The sequence below is a fragment of the Neovison vison genome, chromosome 2, assembly GCF_020171115.1.
Source record: "Neovison vison isolate M4711 chromosome 2, ASM_NN_V1, whole genome shotgun sequence".
Taxonomy (NCBI): Eukaryota; Metazoa; Chordata; class Mammalia; order Carnivora; family Mustelidae; genus Neogale; species Neogale vison.
In genome coordinates, this window is record NC_058092.1 from 157467901 (window position 1) to 157486483 (window position 18583).

Sequence of the window (18583 nt, forward strand, 5' to 3'; positions counted from 1 at the left end):
TCCCGCCAAGCAGGGAGCCCAATGAGGGGGTCGATCCCAGGACCCTGGTATCATGACCTGAGCCGAAGGCAGACGCTTAATGACTGAGCCACCCGGGCGGGCCCTAAACAGATTTTTGCCAGTAGCATTCATCCTTGGGGTTCTTCCAATTTGTTTCTTTACTGTAATTTTATTTTCTGTTCTCTTTTCTCAGTTCGACACCCTGCCATGTGTTTGCTATTCCCTTATTAATATCTTTCTTAAATACCTGTACCACAGAGATAATTAATTCAATTAGCTCACCCTTTGGAAACTCATGATTTAATATTTGGTCACATAATTTACCTACTTTATGACTACTTTGATCAGATGACAATTCTTTCACCAACTAGCTTTCTTCCCAAAATTTTCACCCCTTTTTTCTTATAATCATTTTGCATGCATTTGTGCTGGTTCTTTTTCCATTACTTGGGCTAAAAGGATGTGAGCTTTTTAAGGAAGACCACACTGCAAAAGGTTTACTTGGGAGACGGAACAGAGTCATCCCTTAGGCTAGAGGGGTAACTCATTGTGAACAAGTGCTATGCACATGTGTTGGTCTCAGTTTACAGATCAACCAGGATGTGCCTTCCTTCCTCATTGGAGTAGCCTCCACAACAGCTTGCTCTCTTGGTCATCACAGAGTCAATCACTGACTGCACCTCCAAATTGAGGAAAACCAAGTGTTGGGCTCATTTCACAGAAACAAGCCCAGAGGCTGAACTGGGCCCATGGAGGCTCCGACTCCCCCAGCATCTGCCTAGACCAATTGTCTGATGCAATCCAGGAAAGAAAGGTAGTTAAAACTCTACAGAACAGTTTCATCTGAGAGACAGGAACAAGACAAAAGATAACATCCTTTTCCCTTCCACCTTTCTGACCAGCTGCTCTGGCACACAGTGGTTCACACTGAGATTCGGAACATATCCTGCTAGTCTGAGCAATCAGATGTGCTAATTACAAAGCTACAGTCAACGAGGTAATCACCCCCCTGAGCCTTCCCCTCCTCCTAACCAGCCTTACCGTCCCCCATGCTTCCCTCACTTTTGTAGAAGGTCTGCAAATCCCAATCAACCGTTGTCAAGTAAGTTTTTGCATCAAATTCTATGTCAGAGGAGTACCCGCTAAGATGGCATGTAAGATTTTTTCTGTACATTTAGTGTCTATGAGGTGGTTTTCCCTCATGCACAGTCTCTCTTGCACCAGCATGGAAACAGAGAGCTACTGAAAAGTGTGGTTTGTGCTTCTACACTTCAGTACGTCTCCTTTGCAGAATGAAACTGTCTCCAAGGGAGCTCAGCTATCTAGTTCATGGCACCGTTGTTCAAGGAAGTTTTAGGTGTGGATGTGCTCTGTTCATGAAAAGCGCACTGCCAGACCCCGTGCGCGTCAGAAATGCTTTTGTTTTCTACCCACCTGCTAACATACACACGTTCCTTGATCCGTCATCAGCTCTGCTGCAGGTACACTTGTACTGATTTGGGATTTCAGATATCCACTAGTGTCATAGAATGAAGCTTGTCTTGCTCACTTCCCTGAGTGCTTCTGGAGGATTTGCAGACAAAGGCAGAAAATGCTGACTTTATACATTCTTCTTCAAGAAGTTCATTTTGTGTTTGAAAACCATCTTAACTCAGCTACAGGACACCATATTCTCTGTTTCCACCTTATCTCCAGACTGTTCCTTCTCTCTTCGCTGTGTCCTCTCATTTTCATGACTTCTAAACATTAGTGTCCCAGGGGACAGCTTTCAGACCTCTCAAATTTGTTCATTCTTACTTCTGAGAGGTGGTTACCTGATCCCTTAGCTTCAAATACTAATTTTAAAAACTTTAAATACTATCATAAGTTGATAATTTCCAAGTAAGTATCTCCAACCTGGGGTCTTCCCTATATCACCTCTGCTCATACAACCAAATGCTTATTCCCATGTAAAACTGTGCATTTTATAATCATTTCATTCAAGTTGATATCATCCAAATGCCTTCCTGAATGGCTTCCTTTTCTCAAGTATTACATTTCATTATTTCAATTTATAACTTCCTTGCTATTTTGTTGACATACTATGTATATAATATGTGTATGTGTGTATGTATTATGTATATTATGACATATTATGTGTATAGTATGTATATGTGTGTTTATTTCTTTTCTTTCCCTATCAGAATGTAAGCTCCATGAGGTCAGGAACAAATTCAGTTTGATCATGTGTTTCAGCACCTAAAACTTGAGTGAGGCACAGCAGGTACTCAGTATTTGTTAAATGTGAAAACGAACATATAAGCAAGTACCTGAGAATAAAAGCAATTCATACCCTGTTACCTAGTTTCCATCTGTTTAATACAGACTAATTCACCTGGGTAGCTCTGACGTGGGGACTCTTCCTCTAGCATCCATGGCTGCTCTCCTTGCTCCAACTTCAGGATCACTTATGGTTTAGGGATGCAACACCCTGTAATTGGGAAATGACATGGGAATTCGGCGAGGCTCATGGGCTTCAGGGCCCTTGAAGAAGACAGAAGACGAAGCTTCAGGGGCCAATTACAACACTTCATTCTTTACAGTGATTCAACAATCCTTCTGCTTAATACTTGATATCTCAAACTCAACAAATATCATTAAACTCAACAAAGCTTCTACAGGTGTCAAACCAAGAATGAAAGTGCATACTAGGAATCTACACGGGAAACAATCCTTACCCACTGAGACAAGGTGGCTATAGTTCTCCAGCATCACCTCCCTGTACAGGGTCCTCTGAGCAGGGTCCAGGTGCTGCCACTCCTCCTGGGTAAAGCCCACAGTCACATCCGCAAATGATAAGGATCCCTGAAACAGCACATTTGTGTCCAAATTTAAGTAATCACAACGGGAAGACATGGAAAAGCTGTCGAAGAACTGTTATGGAGTTCACTATTCACAATTAGAAAATGTGTTCTGGCATGCCTACCTTTGTACTTGGTTGGAGGAGAAAGCATGGCAGACATTCCTCACCAGTGTGATAAGTTACCGGCGTCCCATCATGTGCCTACATGCCATAAAGAGCTCTCCTACCTTGAGAATCTGAAAACCAATAAAACCATGTCACTGTTCTCAAGGAGCATATAATCTGACAGACACAAGCATGAAGCATCCAACTACCATGTAGCATGAAATCCTACTACAGTAAAACAGGTGCAAAGTAGAGTGAGATTACAGAGGGGAGAAAAGTTCAATTCCTGCTATTAGGGTGGGTTTCACTGATAACATAGTATCATTCAGGAACCTGGGCCAAGAGCATAACCATGCACACTTCTAAAATATGGAGTTAAGGGGCACCAGTTGGTTAAGTGTTTGCCTTTGGCTCCAGTCATGATTTCAGGGTCCTGGGATTGAACCCCATGTCAGGCTCCCTGCTTAGTGGGGAGTCTGCTCCCTCTCCCCCTGTGTGTGTGTGTTCTCTCTCTCTGTCAAAGGAATAAAAATCTTTTTAAAATGTAGTTATAGGAGTCAGTGAACACACAGGAAAGGACTGCTGGGACTATGTTCACATAAAGAGCTACAGTCATCTTCAGGGAAAATGCTATTTAATAATTCTGAACATAACTCCTGTAGGACGGGGTGCCCAAAATGTTTGGTTACTGTTCCATCTAGGAAACCCTTTTCTTTCTTTTTTTTTTTAGGAAACCCTTTTTTATAAACAGTAAACTTACAATATCAATTTATATATTAAATTGCTTTATTGTTATTTTTTCTAAGTCACTTTTATTTTTTCAAATGAATATATTTGGCATGTAACATTGTATAACTCTGATAGGCCTATATACTGTAATGATTGCCAATGTAGCTGTATTTATCGTATTACATAATTACAGCACATTAGTGTGTATATCCATTTCACTGTATACTAGATTTCTTCATTCTTTTTATGGATTACAATAAATCTAGGGAGATACCCAAGTATTTTCTTCCCATAACTGAATTGACTGTCTTATACAGTTCATAGGTTTTATACCACCCATTTATAAAATGACCACTGTGGAAAATATATCAAGAAGAAACAGAGACATATCATTCTCAGGTTATCAAAAGAAACAGCTAATCAATGTTCATGTCATACACTAAAAATTGGTTAATAGGAAAAACAAGACTATTTTTCAGAAATGTATAAGGTATTGGAAAAAAACAAAAACAAAACAAAGAATACCTAAGTAAATGAATACAGTATATTCATGGCTTGGACAATTTAATATTACAAAAATATCTCATTTCTCCACAAATTGGCCTATAAATTCAAGACAATCAGAATTAAAATCTTAGCAGATATTTTTGTGGAAACTGATAAGTTTACTCTCAGACTTACATAGAAACTTGAATGGCCAAGAATAACCAAAACTACCTTGGAAAACAGAATGGATAAACTCATATTAATTATGGTAGGCAGAATCTAAGATGACGACCTCCAATGGATCCAACAACATGACATAAACTCCTTTTAAATAGAAGAGACTTAAGTCCCTGTGATTGTGATACATTCTATGGCTAAACAGATTTTGCAAGTATAAATGAGATCCTTTAATCAGTTGACTTTGGTCTAAAAGGAAGATTTACTTGGGTGGGCCTGACCTAATCATGTGAGTCTTTTATTTATTTATCTTTAATATTTTATTTATTTATTTGAAAGAGAGAGTGAGAGTGAGAGAGAGAGAGAGAGAGAGAGAGAGAGCATGAGCACACGAGCAGGGTGAGGGGCAGAGGGAGAAGCAGGATCCCTGCCGTGCAAGGAGCCCAACATGGGACTTGATCTCAGGACCCCGGGATTATGACCTGAGCCAAAGGCAGACACTTAACCAACTGAGCCATCCAGGCGTCCCTCATGTGAGGCTTTTAAGGAACGTAAAATATCAGAGACCCTTCTTCTGACCTCAAAGAAGAAACAAGCTACTGTGAATCCTACGGCTGTCCAGAAATAATTTCTGCCAGATATGTACAGATGGGAACCCAACCAAGCCTTAGATAAGGAGTCCCAAGCAACACCTTGATTGCAGCATTAATGCCTAAGAAACTTAGCTAACCTACTCCTAACTCATTCTCATCTATACATATGAGCCATATGAGCAGGGAGCCTGATGCTAGGATTAATCCCAGACTCCAAGAGCAGGACCTGAGCTGATGGCCAATACTTAACCCACTGAGCCACCCAAGAACTCCTGGAGAGACTTTGTGAAAAAATCTCATATAAATAGGAGTTTTCCAGAGTAGCAGATAGGAAAATGAACATTTCAAGTCTCCTAGGTGCCCTCAGGAGTATCCTTTTTGTAATGTCCAAAAATGCAGGTAGTTAACATACAGCGCAGTATTGCATTCTATAGTACAACTCAGGGACTCATCACTTCTCTCCACCACTCAGAGCTGACCACATCAAGTGCCTTAATCGCCCATCATCCATTGACCACTCCCCAACCCACTTCCCTCCATGACCCCACAGTGTGCAGGCATGCCTTCACCCTCAGAGTTCTGTCATGAGCCATCGCCACGGTGACCTGATGACACGCATCCAACGTTCCATTTCAACGTCACTCTGTGAGCCAAGCCCCTGGCGGTTGGGTGAACAGGACTAACAGTCCCCACGATGGGGAATATTAACTGCTGTTGTATGGGTATGTGCCTATCGATTTTCTCAATTCTCTTCTCTTGGGCTGGCTGCCTCCCTTTTACAGAGACAGGCTTCTTCTCTTTGGATTTTCCTCTCCACCCTCTGATTCCCCCTCCCGGTTCGATGCCTGTGTTTGTTCGTTTGTCTGGGTTGTTTCATTGGGATTTCGTGGGGAAGCTGCCTTGCTTAAAGCGCTTCTACGTTCAGAAAACCGTACTCTTTCTGAATACCCATTTCGGACACAGTCCTACAGGGACGACACACAGGTCACACGCCACACGGCTGTCCCTGGATCAGGAGAATCTTGGTGCGACCCAGGCACCACATTTGAGGGGAACGAATTGCTGGTCTCCTCTTCCCGATGGACATGACAAAATCGGAAAGGATGGGTCAGTGGTCGAAATGCAGCTGTTTTTAGAAGGAGAGACACTGGAAGATACGGGGTGTTCTCATGGGTTGATGTGCAGGGTTTCACAGGTCGTCTGCTTGATGCCTGGGAGTGCACGGGAATGGGCTGTGCCACCGCGGGGGTGGACAGAACACATGGCAGCTGCACGGTGGACTGTCTGCTGGTCTCAAAGGTACTGCTGGGCTGGGTTCTCCAGGCCCGGCCTAGGGAGGGAGACAGGAGACTGTCCGCTAAACCTACAGTCTCCAGAAGGGATCAAGAGACCTGAGAGTAGACAGTAGACTGGCGAAGAATGAGAGAGCAGGGAGGGACTCCCGCCAGCCAGGGTAGCCTCACATCTGTCCAGGCTCCTCAGAGCAGTCCGCACGGCAAGGGCAGGCCCCTCAGCATCATCCATCTCCTTCCTGAAACCAACCACCCCACATGGCTACCTCCATGTCCCTTCGTACCATCGACTGCTCCTCGGGACTCGTGAGCTCAAGGCAAGCACGTTCTCGGCAGGGTCAAAGTGTGACCTTTGGGAGCAGAAGGCAAGCGAGTTCTCGGCAGGGTCCTATGTGACCGTTGGGAGTCTGAATCAGCTTGGGAGCCAAGCAGAACCCCAGGAGCCTGGGCTGCAACTGGCCTTCAGGATAGCCTTGGGCGACTGTGCTGACCTTGCAGAGAGAGGTGAGGGAACGTGGCCATGCTACCCATTCCTGGTCCTTCACTAGGGCCCCATTCGGCAGAAACCACCACCTAGTTGATGTCAGGGCCCCAAACACAGAGGTGAGTGAGGACTGAGGCTGGTCTCATGGCCCTCGCTCTCCCCTACAGACACACTGGCACAGAGGGATTTCAGATTGTGAGGGCATCTCTTGGTTCAGGGCTTCAGGACGTTTTCTCAGGGACCATGGGTTGGTGTCAGGGGCTCAGGGATCTCCGGCCACAGGGAAACGATGACTTTCCTGTCCCAGATCCATCCTTCATCAGGGTGGCAACTGTGGACGGTCCCTTCACCACCCTACATTTCAGGGCCCTCCACTGTCCTCCACTGTGGCTTCACCCACAGCCAGCCATCTAGCTGAGTCCCTAGGCGGTCCCTTCCTCAACACCTGCCGAGTGGCTGGGAAGCATCCCGTCCTCCCCTAGGTCCCAGGCGCTCCTTGGACTCAATCACTTGGGACACCGTGGCGGCACATTAACGTCTAGGCCGGAGGGCAGGGAAACGGGGCACAGAGTGTTCTGGGGAACACTCTCAGGTAGGTGTGGCTGCTCAATGGATGTGACCCAGCCCATCACGTGTGCTCATGGCGCTCTGTTGCGTTTCTGTCCTGTCTCTGCTCCGTACAAGCCGTTGCCCAGAGAACCTGTGGGTGTGGGAGGGGGTGGAATTCAGAGCACAGCACACGGCGACCCCTTCCTAAGTCCCACCTGGAGGGAGGAAAGCCTGCTGGGCAGCTGGCGAGTAGGGGTAGGAGACAGATGGACTTGAAGGAAAGGATGTCCAATCCCCCTATGGGCTTCTGACAACAATGTGCTGACACTGCTCTCTATTTCTGTGCGTCTCCCAGAAATCTGTGGGGAGTGTCTCCCTGAGGATGTGGAGCCGCCCCCAGCCACGCCGCCCCCTCCACGACGATGACGACGACGATGCCGCAAGAAGAGAGTCTGGTTCTCCCTCCACGATGAGGTCTACACCGTCGAAGACACCGAGGAAGGTGCCTTGGGGACTGACTCATGACGTTGATTGGAGATGCATTCTTTTGTTCAGTAGCACAGACATAATCAAAGCTTTTAAAACTGCTGAGACACATTGTCCTCTGATTTCACTGGTAGCCATTTTCCTCTATGGCGTCTGTCCGTCCCCTTTTAAGTCCACAAGTCACGATGAGATCCTCATTCAAGCTGGATCCAAGGGGCACAGGAAAAAAGTGTCTACTAGCTGAAGGGATGGATCTTAGGTCTTTCTGGAACACACAGGTCCCTACAGGTCTTCCCAGGAAACATGGTTCTTAGATGTGTAGGAAGGAAGAGACTATGTTTTCCACCAGGAACGCTGAACAGAGAAATGGACCAGAATAGGACAGGAGGTTTCACGATGTCCCCCTCCACTTTCGCCCATTAGCCACATCCTACATGGGTTTGCTACGTATCTTCAAAGGAACAAAACGACCTCACCACATTTGGGGAACTCAAGTACCCAGTACATCCACGTGGTTACCATTCTACAAATGGGGCCAATGCATTCAGGGATGTCTTCTCATTCTGGAAACAGACAGAAATCTGCGCACTAAAGTCTCACAATAGCCCCAGACAGGCACTGCCCCCAAATCCATCATGGGAGGAAAGAAGACATTCAATGGCATCCATACACATCATGGAGTGCAATTCAGGCATAAGAAGAAACAAAGGTTTCCAATATTTTACGAAACAGATGGACCCTGGAAACCTAACATGCATTTTGAAAGCAAGCACACAAGGAAAGAGGTACACTACACAATCCCAACTTTGAGGACACTCGAGTAGGGACATTCGTAGACCCAGAAAGTGGAAGGGATGGTGCAGGGAGGAAAGGGGGAGGGCCGGTCATGTCACAGGTACAGAGGTGCCATGAGATAGGATGGCAACGTTTTCCCCGTAGATGGCAGTGCGGGCTACAAAGCATCACGGATGTCAGCAGTGTCACTGAACGGACACGTACTAACAAATACAACCGTCCCCAGTACTTAGATTCCATCACCGAAAAACCCACTACTCCAAGGCATGATAGAGGACCGATAGGGTCACACAGCAGAGGTGCAGGGAAGACAGCTGTATAGGCCCCATGACCAGCTGAAGAAGTGGCAAGCTGGCTTGGCTTCACAGTGGGCAGGAGGGCTCAGGGGACTACACCCTGAAACCCAGGGTGTCTTGAGTGTTTCCCAGACAGACGCTGATGAGTTCCCACTGATGACATCCCCTCCGTTGGAAAGCCAAGGCCCCATCTCCCTTTTCCATCCTGCTCCCCTTTTCTGTGTTTCTGTGTACACCACTGTGTACTGTGTCCACCACTGTGTCCACCACTGTTGGCCCACTGGCAAGTCAGGCCTTGCTTGGTCACATTTCACGTCCAATCCCTCTGGCCCCGCATCCATATCCAGCAGACTTAACTCCCCAAGTCATTCCTGAGTAGCGCAGCCAATGTCCTGACAGCTCCTCTCTATTCTCCTAGACCCTGTGGAGGGCCAGTCCAAGGACCTTCCTAGGGGCTGGACAGAAGAAGGTCCCCCAACTCTCCCTGAGGTAAGCTCACCTCTCTTTCTCAGAGACAGAAATGGTGCTTCCTTGATTTCTTCCATCAGTGGAGTTTGATGAACATCTGGTACTTTACCTCCTAGGGGAAGGGGGCAGCAGTCTCCCCTCGTGGAGGAATGCTGGGTCTGACCTCTTATGCACAGTGGACCCAAAAATGGTGAGGACACAGGACAGCCTCAGTTACAAACTCTATGGGATCAAACACCTTCTTCAGCAGAAAAGGTTTCTCCTTGAAAGAGAATGTTCTGTCTGTTCATCAGAATGGACTTCAGAGATTGAATGATGCTCCAGCATCATTCAAACGGTCCTCCTGAACTTGGGTGGGGGGACATGGACTCAACCACGGCACCTCATCCAATTAACTGCCTGAAGTCCTCCCCAAACCAAAGAGCTGGCCCAACAGCGGACAGGATGCTAGGATCCTCACTCTGTTTCCTTTTCCCCAATCGCAGGTAGACGCTGGGAGCAAGGACAGCTGTACGTATTTAAGACCATCGGGCTCTGGGAGGAAATCTAGAGTACAAAGAAGCCTGACCCCTGATTCTGGGTTCCAACAAGGAACGGGGGTTGGGGGATACTGACCGAGACTGTCCGGTGAGGCACGGTCACCACGTCGAACAGGGCCTAGACGAACTCATACATAGGGAAGGGGTGATCTGTGTGCACGTGGGATGAAGGCCCTGTGTGCATGGGTGTGTGCATGTGTGTGTGTGTGTGTGTGTCCCCATGCGTTATGCTTGTGAACACGATTGTGTGCCTTTCCCAGGAGATCTTTCTCACACTTCCATCACAATCACAGTGTCACCCTTCCAAAACACTCTCATCACCCTGGCACACTTTACATAGTCCTTCCCCTACTCACCACAGCTGTACCTGGAGGACGTTTCCCTTTGATTTCCTGAGACGGGCATGGTGCAGAGATGAAGGGTCCAAACCCTTGACCTCCTACTTGGAAAGCCAAGATTGGAGCTCAGGTTCCAATCGGAAAGTTGCTCTGCCCTACGTACCTGTGTTAGTCCCTCAGCCAGGGGGTCATGATGTATCATGGGTGCTAGCTAGCAAAGGGCCATCAGGATCTGTGCACACAGCCAAATACCTAGATTCTATGATGGTCCCCCACAGGACCCAACATGACACAGTGGCTTCCATGGACACAAAAGCCAGGGCAAGCTTAGAAGCCCACGTTAAAGATTACAGCCTGGTCCCTGGAGTCAAGTGCACAGAGAAAAGCCTCATCCTCGTGCTCAAGCCCACATGGCTGGAAAGCGTGTGGACCCATGGAGGACAGAACAGGGCAACATCGGTCATAGCCGGTCTCAGTGTGTATACACGACCGGCCAATGGCAGAAAAGCATCACGGAGGGAACTGACTGTACTTGATAAGATTTCCCTAAGCCTCAGGAAGGTTCAAATTCTCTAAACACACACTCAAACACCACTAGCCAATAGGAAATCAAGGTCAAGCTTGGGTGGAAGCTTTGGACCCAATATCCCCGGAGCAAATCTCCTATAAAGCAGGCCTACAGCCTATCAGCACACACTCCAAGACTCCTCTGTGTAAGCAACTGCCCACTGGTCAGAACACCTGGGAGGGTTTGGACAGCCACCGTCTTCAGGGGAAACAAACACACACACAGGACAGCTCAAGAACAGTGGAAGGCTGGGGCGCCTGGGTGGCTCAGTGGGTTAAGCCGCTGCCTTCGGCTCAAGTCATGATCTCGGAGTCCTGGGATCGAGTCCCGCATCGGGCTCTCTGCTCAGCAGGGAGCCTGCTTCCTCCTCCTTCTCTCTCTACCTGCCTCTCTGCCTACTTGTGATCTCTCTCTGTCAAATAAATAAATAAAATCTTAAAAAAAAAAAAGAACAGTGGAACGAATCTATCACACTCATCGACGGTGCCGGCTGTTTACGGAAGCTACGATGTCCGGGCTCTCCAGTGTTGCACATGGGATTTTCTGAAGACAAAGAAAGGATGAGTGAAGCAAACTACTAGGATCCATTCCTGAGGGTTGAATGCAGCCCGGCAAGCAAGGCTGCTTTTTATGCTGTGCAAAATCTTACAGAGACGTGATGCATATAGTCACAGCAGGTGGGGATCTTGGGCCCAGAGCTGATGTCCAAAGCAGCAGCGTGGGACACCTTAGTGGCACGTCAGTCAGGAAAGGTTATGGGACTCGGTCCTCACACAGAGCAGGTTAGGCTTCACATGTACTGGACTGGCTATTTGGCTTTGATCGGGCTGCTTTAGCTAGAAAGACAAGAACCCTCTTTGCGTTTCCTCCCTGCTCCTCTCCCGTCCCTTCCTCTCTGCACCAAGGACAAGGCCCGGCAGCAGTGCGGCCCGTACCTCCTATGCACCTGCATTTACACACTCGCCTCCTGTCCTCATCCATCCAAACTCCCCGCCTACTTCCTGAGCAGCCTCACCAGTGTCCTCACAGTGTCTCTGTATCCTCCTAGCTCCCTGCGATGACCTGATGGAAGAGCTACTACCCACTTTGAGGGCCAAGGAGGAAATTCCGACTCTCCCTCCTCAGGTAAAGTCATTGTTCCTCAACTTTTTATTTATTTCAAAGACAGAAAGAGAGAGAAGGGGAAAGAGAGACAGACAGACAGAGAGCACAGGAGAGCGCAAGTGGGGGGGGTAGCAGAGGGAGAGGAAGAAGCAGGCTCCCCTTTCGAGCAGGTGCCCAATGTGGGCCCCCATCCCAGGACCCTAGGATCAGGTCCTGAGCTGAAGGCAGAAGCTTCAATGTCTGAGCTGCTCGGTCACCTCGGTAAAGTCATTTTGTGCTTCTGAGGGACAGCCAGTATTTTATTTCTCTTTCCACAAACATCTGAGCAGGGACATTCCAGAAGGGAGGGACAATGTCCTTGGTGCGGAGAGCCTGCCGTGAGTTTATACCATTAACGGACAGTGGATTGAGACGGGCACTGAGAAAACATCATCACCGTTGCTTAGGCAATGGATGGTCGTGACAATTTCCCACTAGGTCATTCTGTCTATGGGAAATGGCTTTGGAATGGGTTGTGAGAAAATGGACGGGGGTTTTGACATAACAAGCCGGAGCCTTTTCAGGAGGTCATTTCCTCCTCCTCTGGATCATAGACGCAATGACCGCATCCCATCTAGCTTGCTTAGGACACACACCAAGGGCACAGAGATGTGTGCACACGGTGTGCACAGGGTGCTGGGATCCTCACTGGGTCTCCCTTTCTCCAACTGCATGAGGCAGCGACCGGATATGTCCCATATGGGTATTCCCCCATCACTCCCTTTACGGGGACAGATCTAGCTGAAAAAGGTAGGGATTTCTCTCCTCCTCTGGTCTGGAGAGCTTCTACACTTCTGAGTTCCTCCCGGGAACAGAGGCTGGGGCAGACTGAACAAACGGAGTGTCCTGCAGATAACCAGGACCCTGTGCTACAGTCCCTGCAAACCAGTAGGTCATTCGGGTGGTGTGTGCTTGGTGTGTCGGAGGGTTGGGGCTTGTTTTCGCGACGGGACCGGGCATGTGGGTGTATGGACTGCGTGCGTTTCACCAGAAGACATCTCCCACTGAATGGACTTGAGGGCACGGGTCAAAGTTTCAAAGCCAAACCTCCTTCATCCCCGCTGCACACACCCCGCTAGGACACCACATTCCTCGCTGACCCCAGCTCCACCTGGAGGGTTGCTCAGGATTCCCTTTCCTCAGACAGGGATGGGGAGGAAGGAAGGGGCCCACATCTATCCTAGCTCGGGACATTTCTCAGACAGGGTCAAAACACAAAGGAATCAGAAGCTACTTTAGTCGACCCAAACATCACCACCAGCCTTACAAAAACGCTCCTGTCTTGAATGCACAGAGGGAAGACTCACTGGCAAATGGCAATGGCCAGGAAAGCTTCATCATTAGCTCGGGGCCCTATCCGACTTCCTGACAATCTGCTACATGGCCAGGTTAGAGAGTGCCCTTCTCTCGCCTGGCCTTGGCTCGCTCGTGAACTTGCCGGGTCCTGACTGGAGGAGCTGGATCCTGGGAAACTGGGTCCCACGGACTCCAAGGACACACCACATGCCACAGGAAAGGAAGACTGGGAAGAATCAGCACTTTGTGGATGGGGACTCTGTTGGAATGGTCAGATGTCAATACGTAGAAATCCTGGGTCTTTGGTTTTTCTGACCCTGCATGACTCAGGGACAAATAGAAACCTCTAGGGTACTTGTGCTTGCATTGAATGCAACCCTGCCACACAGCATTCTTCTGAAGAAATACAATCTCCTAGAAGAGGTGAGAGATAGGTGGGAGGGCCAAGAAACGGTCTTGACAATGACCATGACACAGTCGCTGGTTGGAGGAGCTTGCCTGACAGTACAACGGACCGTGTCTCTTAGTGTTTATCCTCTTTCGGCTTGAAGAGGTCACCCTGATTCCATTCCTTGTAGCTCGAGTTCAGAGTCAGTATTTCTCCCTCCATTCCTGCTCCTTGCCCTGACCTCTCTCGATGCAGCAGCAGCTTGCTCAGTCCATACCCACGCAACCCAACGTCGCCATACACTCCCGGGCACACCCACCCCAAACGAAACTCCCTGAGCTCTTCCTGCCGAGCCCCACCAGTAGACTGACCATTCTGTGGATCTCTCCCTAGCTTGGCTGGATGGACAGGTGGGTGAACGTTCAAAAGGAATGACAAACGAAGACGCCCCATTTTACACCAGAGTGGTACGTTGGCCTTTCTTTGGGGGAGACACAAAAGTCTTCTGGCTTTTTAAATCAAGGTTACATAAAAAAAATCTCAGCATTCACAATTGACAGGGGAGGGAGAAGTTTGAGAGAGAATCTGTTACCAAATGCTACCTAACCCCGAAGGCATTGCAGGGGGGCGGGGACAACCACAGCAGGATCACCTACCATCTGGAGGGCAGGGAGCTTGGGTACGGGTAGCAGCTATTCCTCCTCGCCACCTATTTTGTCCATTGGGACCCGGAACGGAGGACCTCTAGGAAGACTGGGCGCACCTGTGGAGGACTCATTTTGCTCGTCATACTTTGGGGCTCACGGGCCTCTAGCACACTTCCCCATCTGGCTTCCTCCCATCCCCCAGGGAACAAAAGAACCTTGCAAACAGGACAAAGCCTGATTTGATGTTCATACTGTTTTCTTTTCTGAAATCACAGGTGTCCATGCTGGAAGGGGATGGCCGTAAGTATTCTGTACTCTAGAGTCACTCACTTGTTTGCAACAACCTGGAAAAGGGGCTTCCTCGCAGGCTCCACGATGAGAACCACCCTGATTCCAGATCCGGCAGGACTGAGAAGAAGGGTCGGAGTTACAGAAAGGGATTTTCTGAGGAAAGACCTGTGGCCTCATGGCCCTGTCCCCCAAACTACTGAGCTGCTCTTAGGTGGTGCAGGTTTGGGGGCAGGCAGTAGGTGTGCCTTGGAGATGGACTGTTTCACAGCTACTCCAGGTCCTGTAGCTCCAACAGGAGGCAGAGTTTCTATTCACGTCCCTGCTCCTCTCCAGGACCTTTCATCCTCCATCCAGGAAGGGCCCACTGGAGCTCAGTCCATACTGATGAGCTCCCCACCTCCACACTCTTGTCCACATGTGCACGCCAAGCAAAGCTCCCTGAGCGATTCCCGAAGAGTTCCATCGGGGTCCCGACACTCTCTGTGTGTATCCACCTAGATCCCCTGGCTAGCCTGTACAATGACCTTGACGTGGACAGCACAGAGGGAGAGGTCCCATTGTTCACCAAGGTGGTAAGTTAGCCTTTCTTCAGGTGAGGTACAGCATCCCTTGTTTCTCTGATACTCGCAATCAGGTCCGAACACCTCAGCACGTACAATGTCCTTGGTGGGGAGACTCTTGAGGGAGTGACTCTTAGCCAGGGACAACCCATTCCAAAGCTCCTGCAGGAAACAGCATGTTCGGTTACAGTCCACAAGGTCGTGAGCTTTTTCACGGGTGCTACTGACACCGCCGTGCCACCTAATGGACCCAGGGCATGCATCCTCTAGGTGGATTCCGTATCACTGCCCATGACCCTGCTCATCACCAAGAGACCAAAAGAGCTGTGCACACAGGATGAGGCAGGACTTGATGTTCATCATGTTTTCTTTTCTGAAATCGCAGGTGGCCCTGCTGGAAAGGGAGTGTGGTAAGTATGCTGTCCTCTAGAGTCACTCATTGCTTTTGAGCAACCTGGACAATGGGCAAGGTGGGGCTTCCTTGCAGGTTCCATCTTGAGAGCCACTCAGAATCCAGAACCTGTTGCAAAGAGACTAAGGGTCATGTTCCGGACTGAGACCCGAGGCCTCGTGACCCTGATCCCGGAAGCTACCGTGCTGCCCTTAGGTGCTCTAGGATCGGGTGCTGGGCACGAGGTCTGTTTCCATGGGAATCCATGTGCTGTGATTCTCAGGGTTGGTGTGTGTGTGTCAAGTGAGTGAATGCTGTGCTCTTGAATGTGTCTGGTCCCCTCAAAATGGCGATTAATGGTGTCCATGTTCTCAGGGACATTTCCCATCACTGTCACGTCATGAACGTCCATTCATGGGAAAACTCTTCAACACCTACAATTGAAAGAGCTGTTCTTTCCTTGCAAATACACATCAATTCTCCCAGAAAACAAATCCCGTCGCTAACTAGGAAGGGCTAGACTGTGCCCCAAAGACACAAGTGTGTCTTTTCCAATCCCTGTTACTGAGTCAGTGTCCATGGGGCTCTCCCACCAAGGTAGGTCTTGGGCAAGAATGGTCACAGAACCTCCCTCTTGACATTGCGCTCACACACACATCTCTGCATCAGAGACCCCACGATGCATCTTCCCAACATCATCGGAAGCACTGAGTGCTGGTATACACTTCCTCCCTTCTGCAGATGGCATCCGGGGCAGCCGCGTGCAACAGCCCATTCGAGGATGACCCGCAAAAAGGGGTAATGGCCAGGGAACAGACGGGGCCAATTCACTCCGTGTTTCTCCATGGAGATCTACCATTTCCCTGCAGATACTGTGTCTAAGAATGCAACTGGCCTTCTCCCAGGGAAATCCCACACCCACCACTGGTCCTTGCTGGGGCTCTTGGAGGTGGGTCCAAAAGGTGTCCTATCCAAGGGGGAATGAGGTAGTCTTCAGTGACTGAGCATCACTGGGGGCACCTGGGCCCCCTCCATGCAGGAACAAATGGTGCTCTGTGCATTGCAAGGTGGCCAAAGAGAACCTCAAACCTCAACAGGGGTGACAGGACAATCACCACCCATTTCGCTGGCAATCTGTCCATGCAAGAGGGCCTTGTTAGATTCAGAAGGTTTGGGCCAATAGACAACTCAAGGGAGTTCAGTGCCTGGGAATGGAAACAGAGCCAAATCAGGGTTTCAGGGTTCTTTGGCAGCCAACAAGACTTTCTCTCATGAGAAACATGTATTGGAACAGAATCTGATTTTCCAACATCTCTTTTTCTCACTCGCTTGCGTGGGATCCGCGGGAGTACCTTTCGCTGCTCTCCGAGGACACTCAACAGGCTTTTCCAGGGTAGTTGCACCAGTCTGCATTTCACGAATTGCATACAAAGTCTCTAATTTTCTGCCTCCTTCCAACATGGGTCCTGGGTTTGAATTCCTGGTTTGGGTCCTCGCTACTCTAACTGACAATGCCACAGTACAGCATCCTTTGGATTTGCATTGCCATCACGATGCCTTACATTGAGTATCTTTTTGTACAATGTCTGTCTGACTGGCCGAGTCATTCTTTCCCTTTGCAGCACAGACTATTCAAGTCTTTTTCTCGATTCATTCATTTGGTGAAATCCCGGTCTTCTTTTGTTTGGTTGGTTTTCTTTCTTGTTTTTTCTTTTTGTCAGTGATCAGACCTTTTCTGAAATAAGGATTGCCAAGGGCGTCTCCAGTCTGTGGGCTGCCTTTTCACTCTGTTCGCAGTTTCAGAAGAGGTTGCTTTTTCTGGGCTCCTCTTCGGAAGCATCGTGATGACAGCATGAGCTCATTTCCTTGGGCATTTCTCTTCCACTCCCAGGTGCCCCTGCCTCTTTGTATGCCAGCACCCTCCTGTTGGCTCAGGGGAGTCATCCAAGGTATTGGAAGGTCAGCTTCTAGAGACCCACCACCGACTTCTTCATATTCAGAAACGTCGTGGCTCGTTGTGTTCCTTTATGGTTCCCTTATCCATTTTAGCAGCTTCTCTGTCCCGAGAGCATCACATTGTATGCTTTAGATCAGTGCTGCACGGAATCCGTTCCCCATTTATTGGGAACTGGGGCTTCACCTTAATCTCTTTGGGTCCAAAGACCTCCAGCAGCGCCTGGTGGGTGTGTGAGAGTCTGGGAACGTCTTCCCTTGATCAACGTCCATATCAGGCCAGCCACTGATGCCCGAGAAATACACGGGAGAGCAGGCCTTGTCTCTTGCTCCTGGTTGGTGTCTAGTGCTGAGTGATCCAGGAAAGAGTCTGTCTAGTATCCATCATACACAGTCATTTATATTCTCAGTGCAGTACACGGAAATCATCAAGGGAACGAAAATGTCCAGTTGTTCACTCCCACTAGTCACACCTCAAGAGTCCCATAACGACTGGAGTTTCCGATGGTTGCGCTGGGAGGGGACAGCGGTCATGGGCATGCAAAACTGACACTGAGGTGACTGCTGCAGCGTCCTGGTCTCATTAGAAGGCATGAAACTCCAATCCCCGACTTCTCCAAGGGCTCTGGCTCCACCAGCCTCGTGAACCTCGGACAGCACAGCAGAAGGGTCAGGCAGATGTTGCATGGCCCAGAGACATCGCAACGCACTTGGGATGAAGGGGTGAGGTGGTTTCTCTCCTAACGGCATCGCTCCTCTTTCAGTTCTTACAGATCTACTGGTAGAGAACATCGAGGACTACTCCACTAGTGAAAACGAAGTCTCTTCAGGTAGGGAATGGCACCAAGGAGGGGAACACTGGGACACGGCTCCAGGGAACATGGGGTTGCCCCTGCCGCTCTGGAGAATGAAGAAGGTGGGTCAAAAACCACCAAGGAAAGGGATGCTCTGGCACAGGCATGATTTGCTCATGTCACGGTTTCGGGATGAAAAGAACAGACGAGGTGTCCATGGGCCTTTAGGGTAGGCTGGGTTTGTCATCACCACTGGACTCCTTGCGTGGCTACTTGGAAGGATCTTTCCCATCAAAGCTGCTCGTGCCTCCCTTGGCCGCTGCCACATGTCAAAGCTTGGCCTCTTTGCTCATGGCCTCTCGGGAATGGTGCA

General features: G+C 49.1%; 1 protein-coding gene across 1 annotated transcript in view; it reads right to left on the bottom strand.

Moving 5' to 3' along the window:
• The window catches only part of LOC122899231 (zinc finger protein 25-like), a 72169-nt gene that overhangs the window by 18286 nt on the left and 35300 nt on the right, over positions 1-18583 (bottom strand). Inside the window, 2 exon segments of the mRNA XM_044236815.1 lie at positions 2375-2470; positions 2718-2844. Coding sequence (XP_044092750.1) covers positions 2375-2470; positions 2718-2844 — 223 coding nt within the window.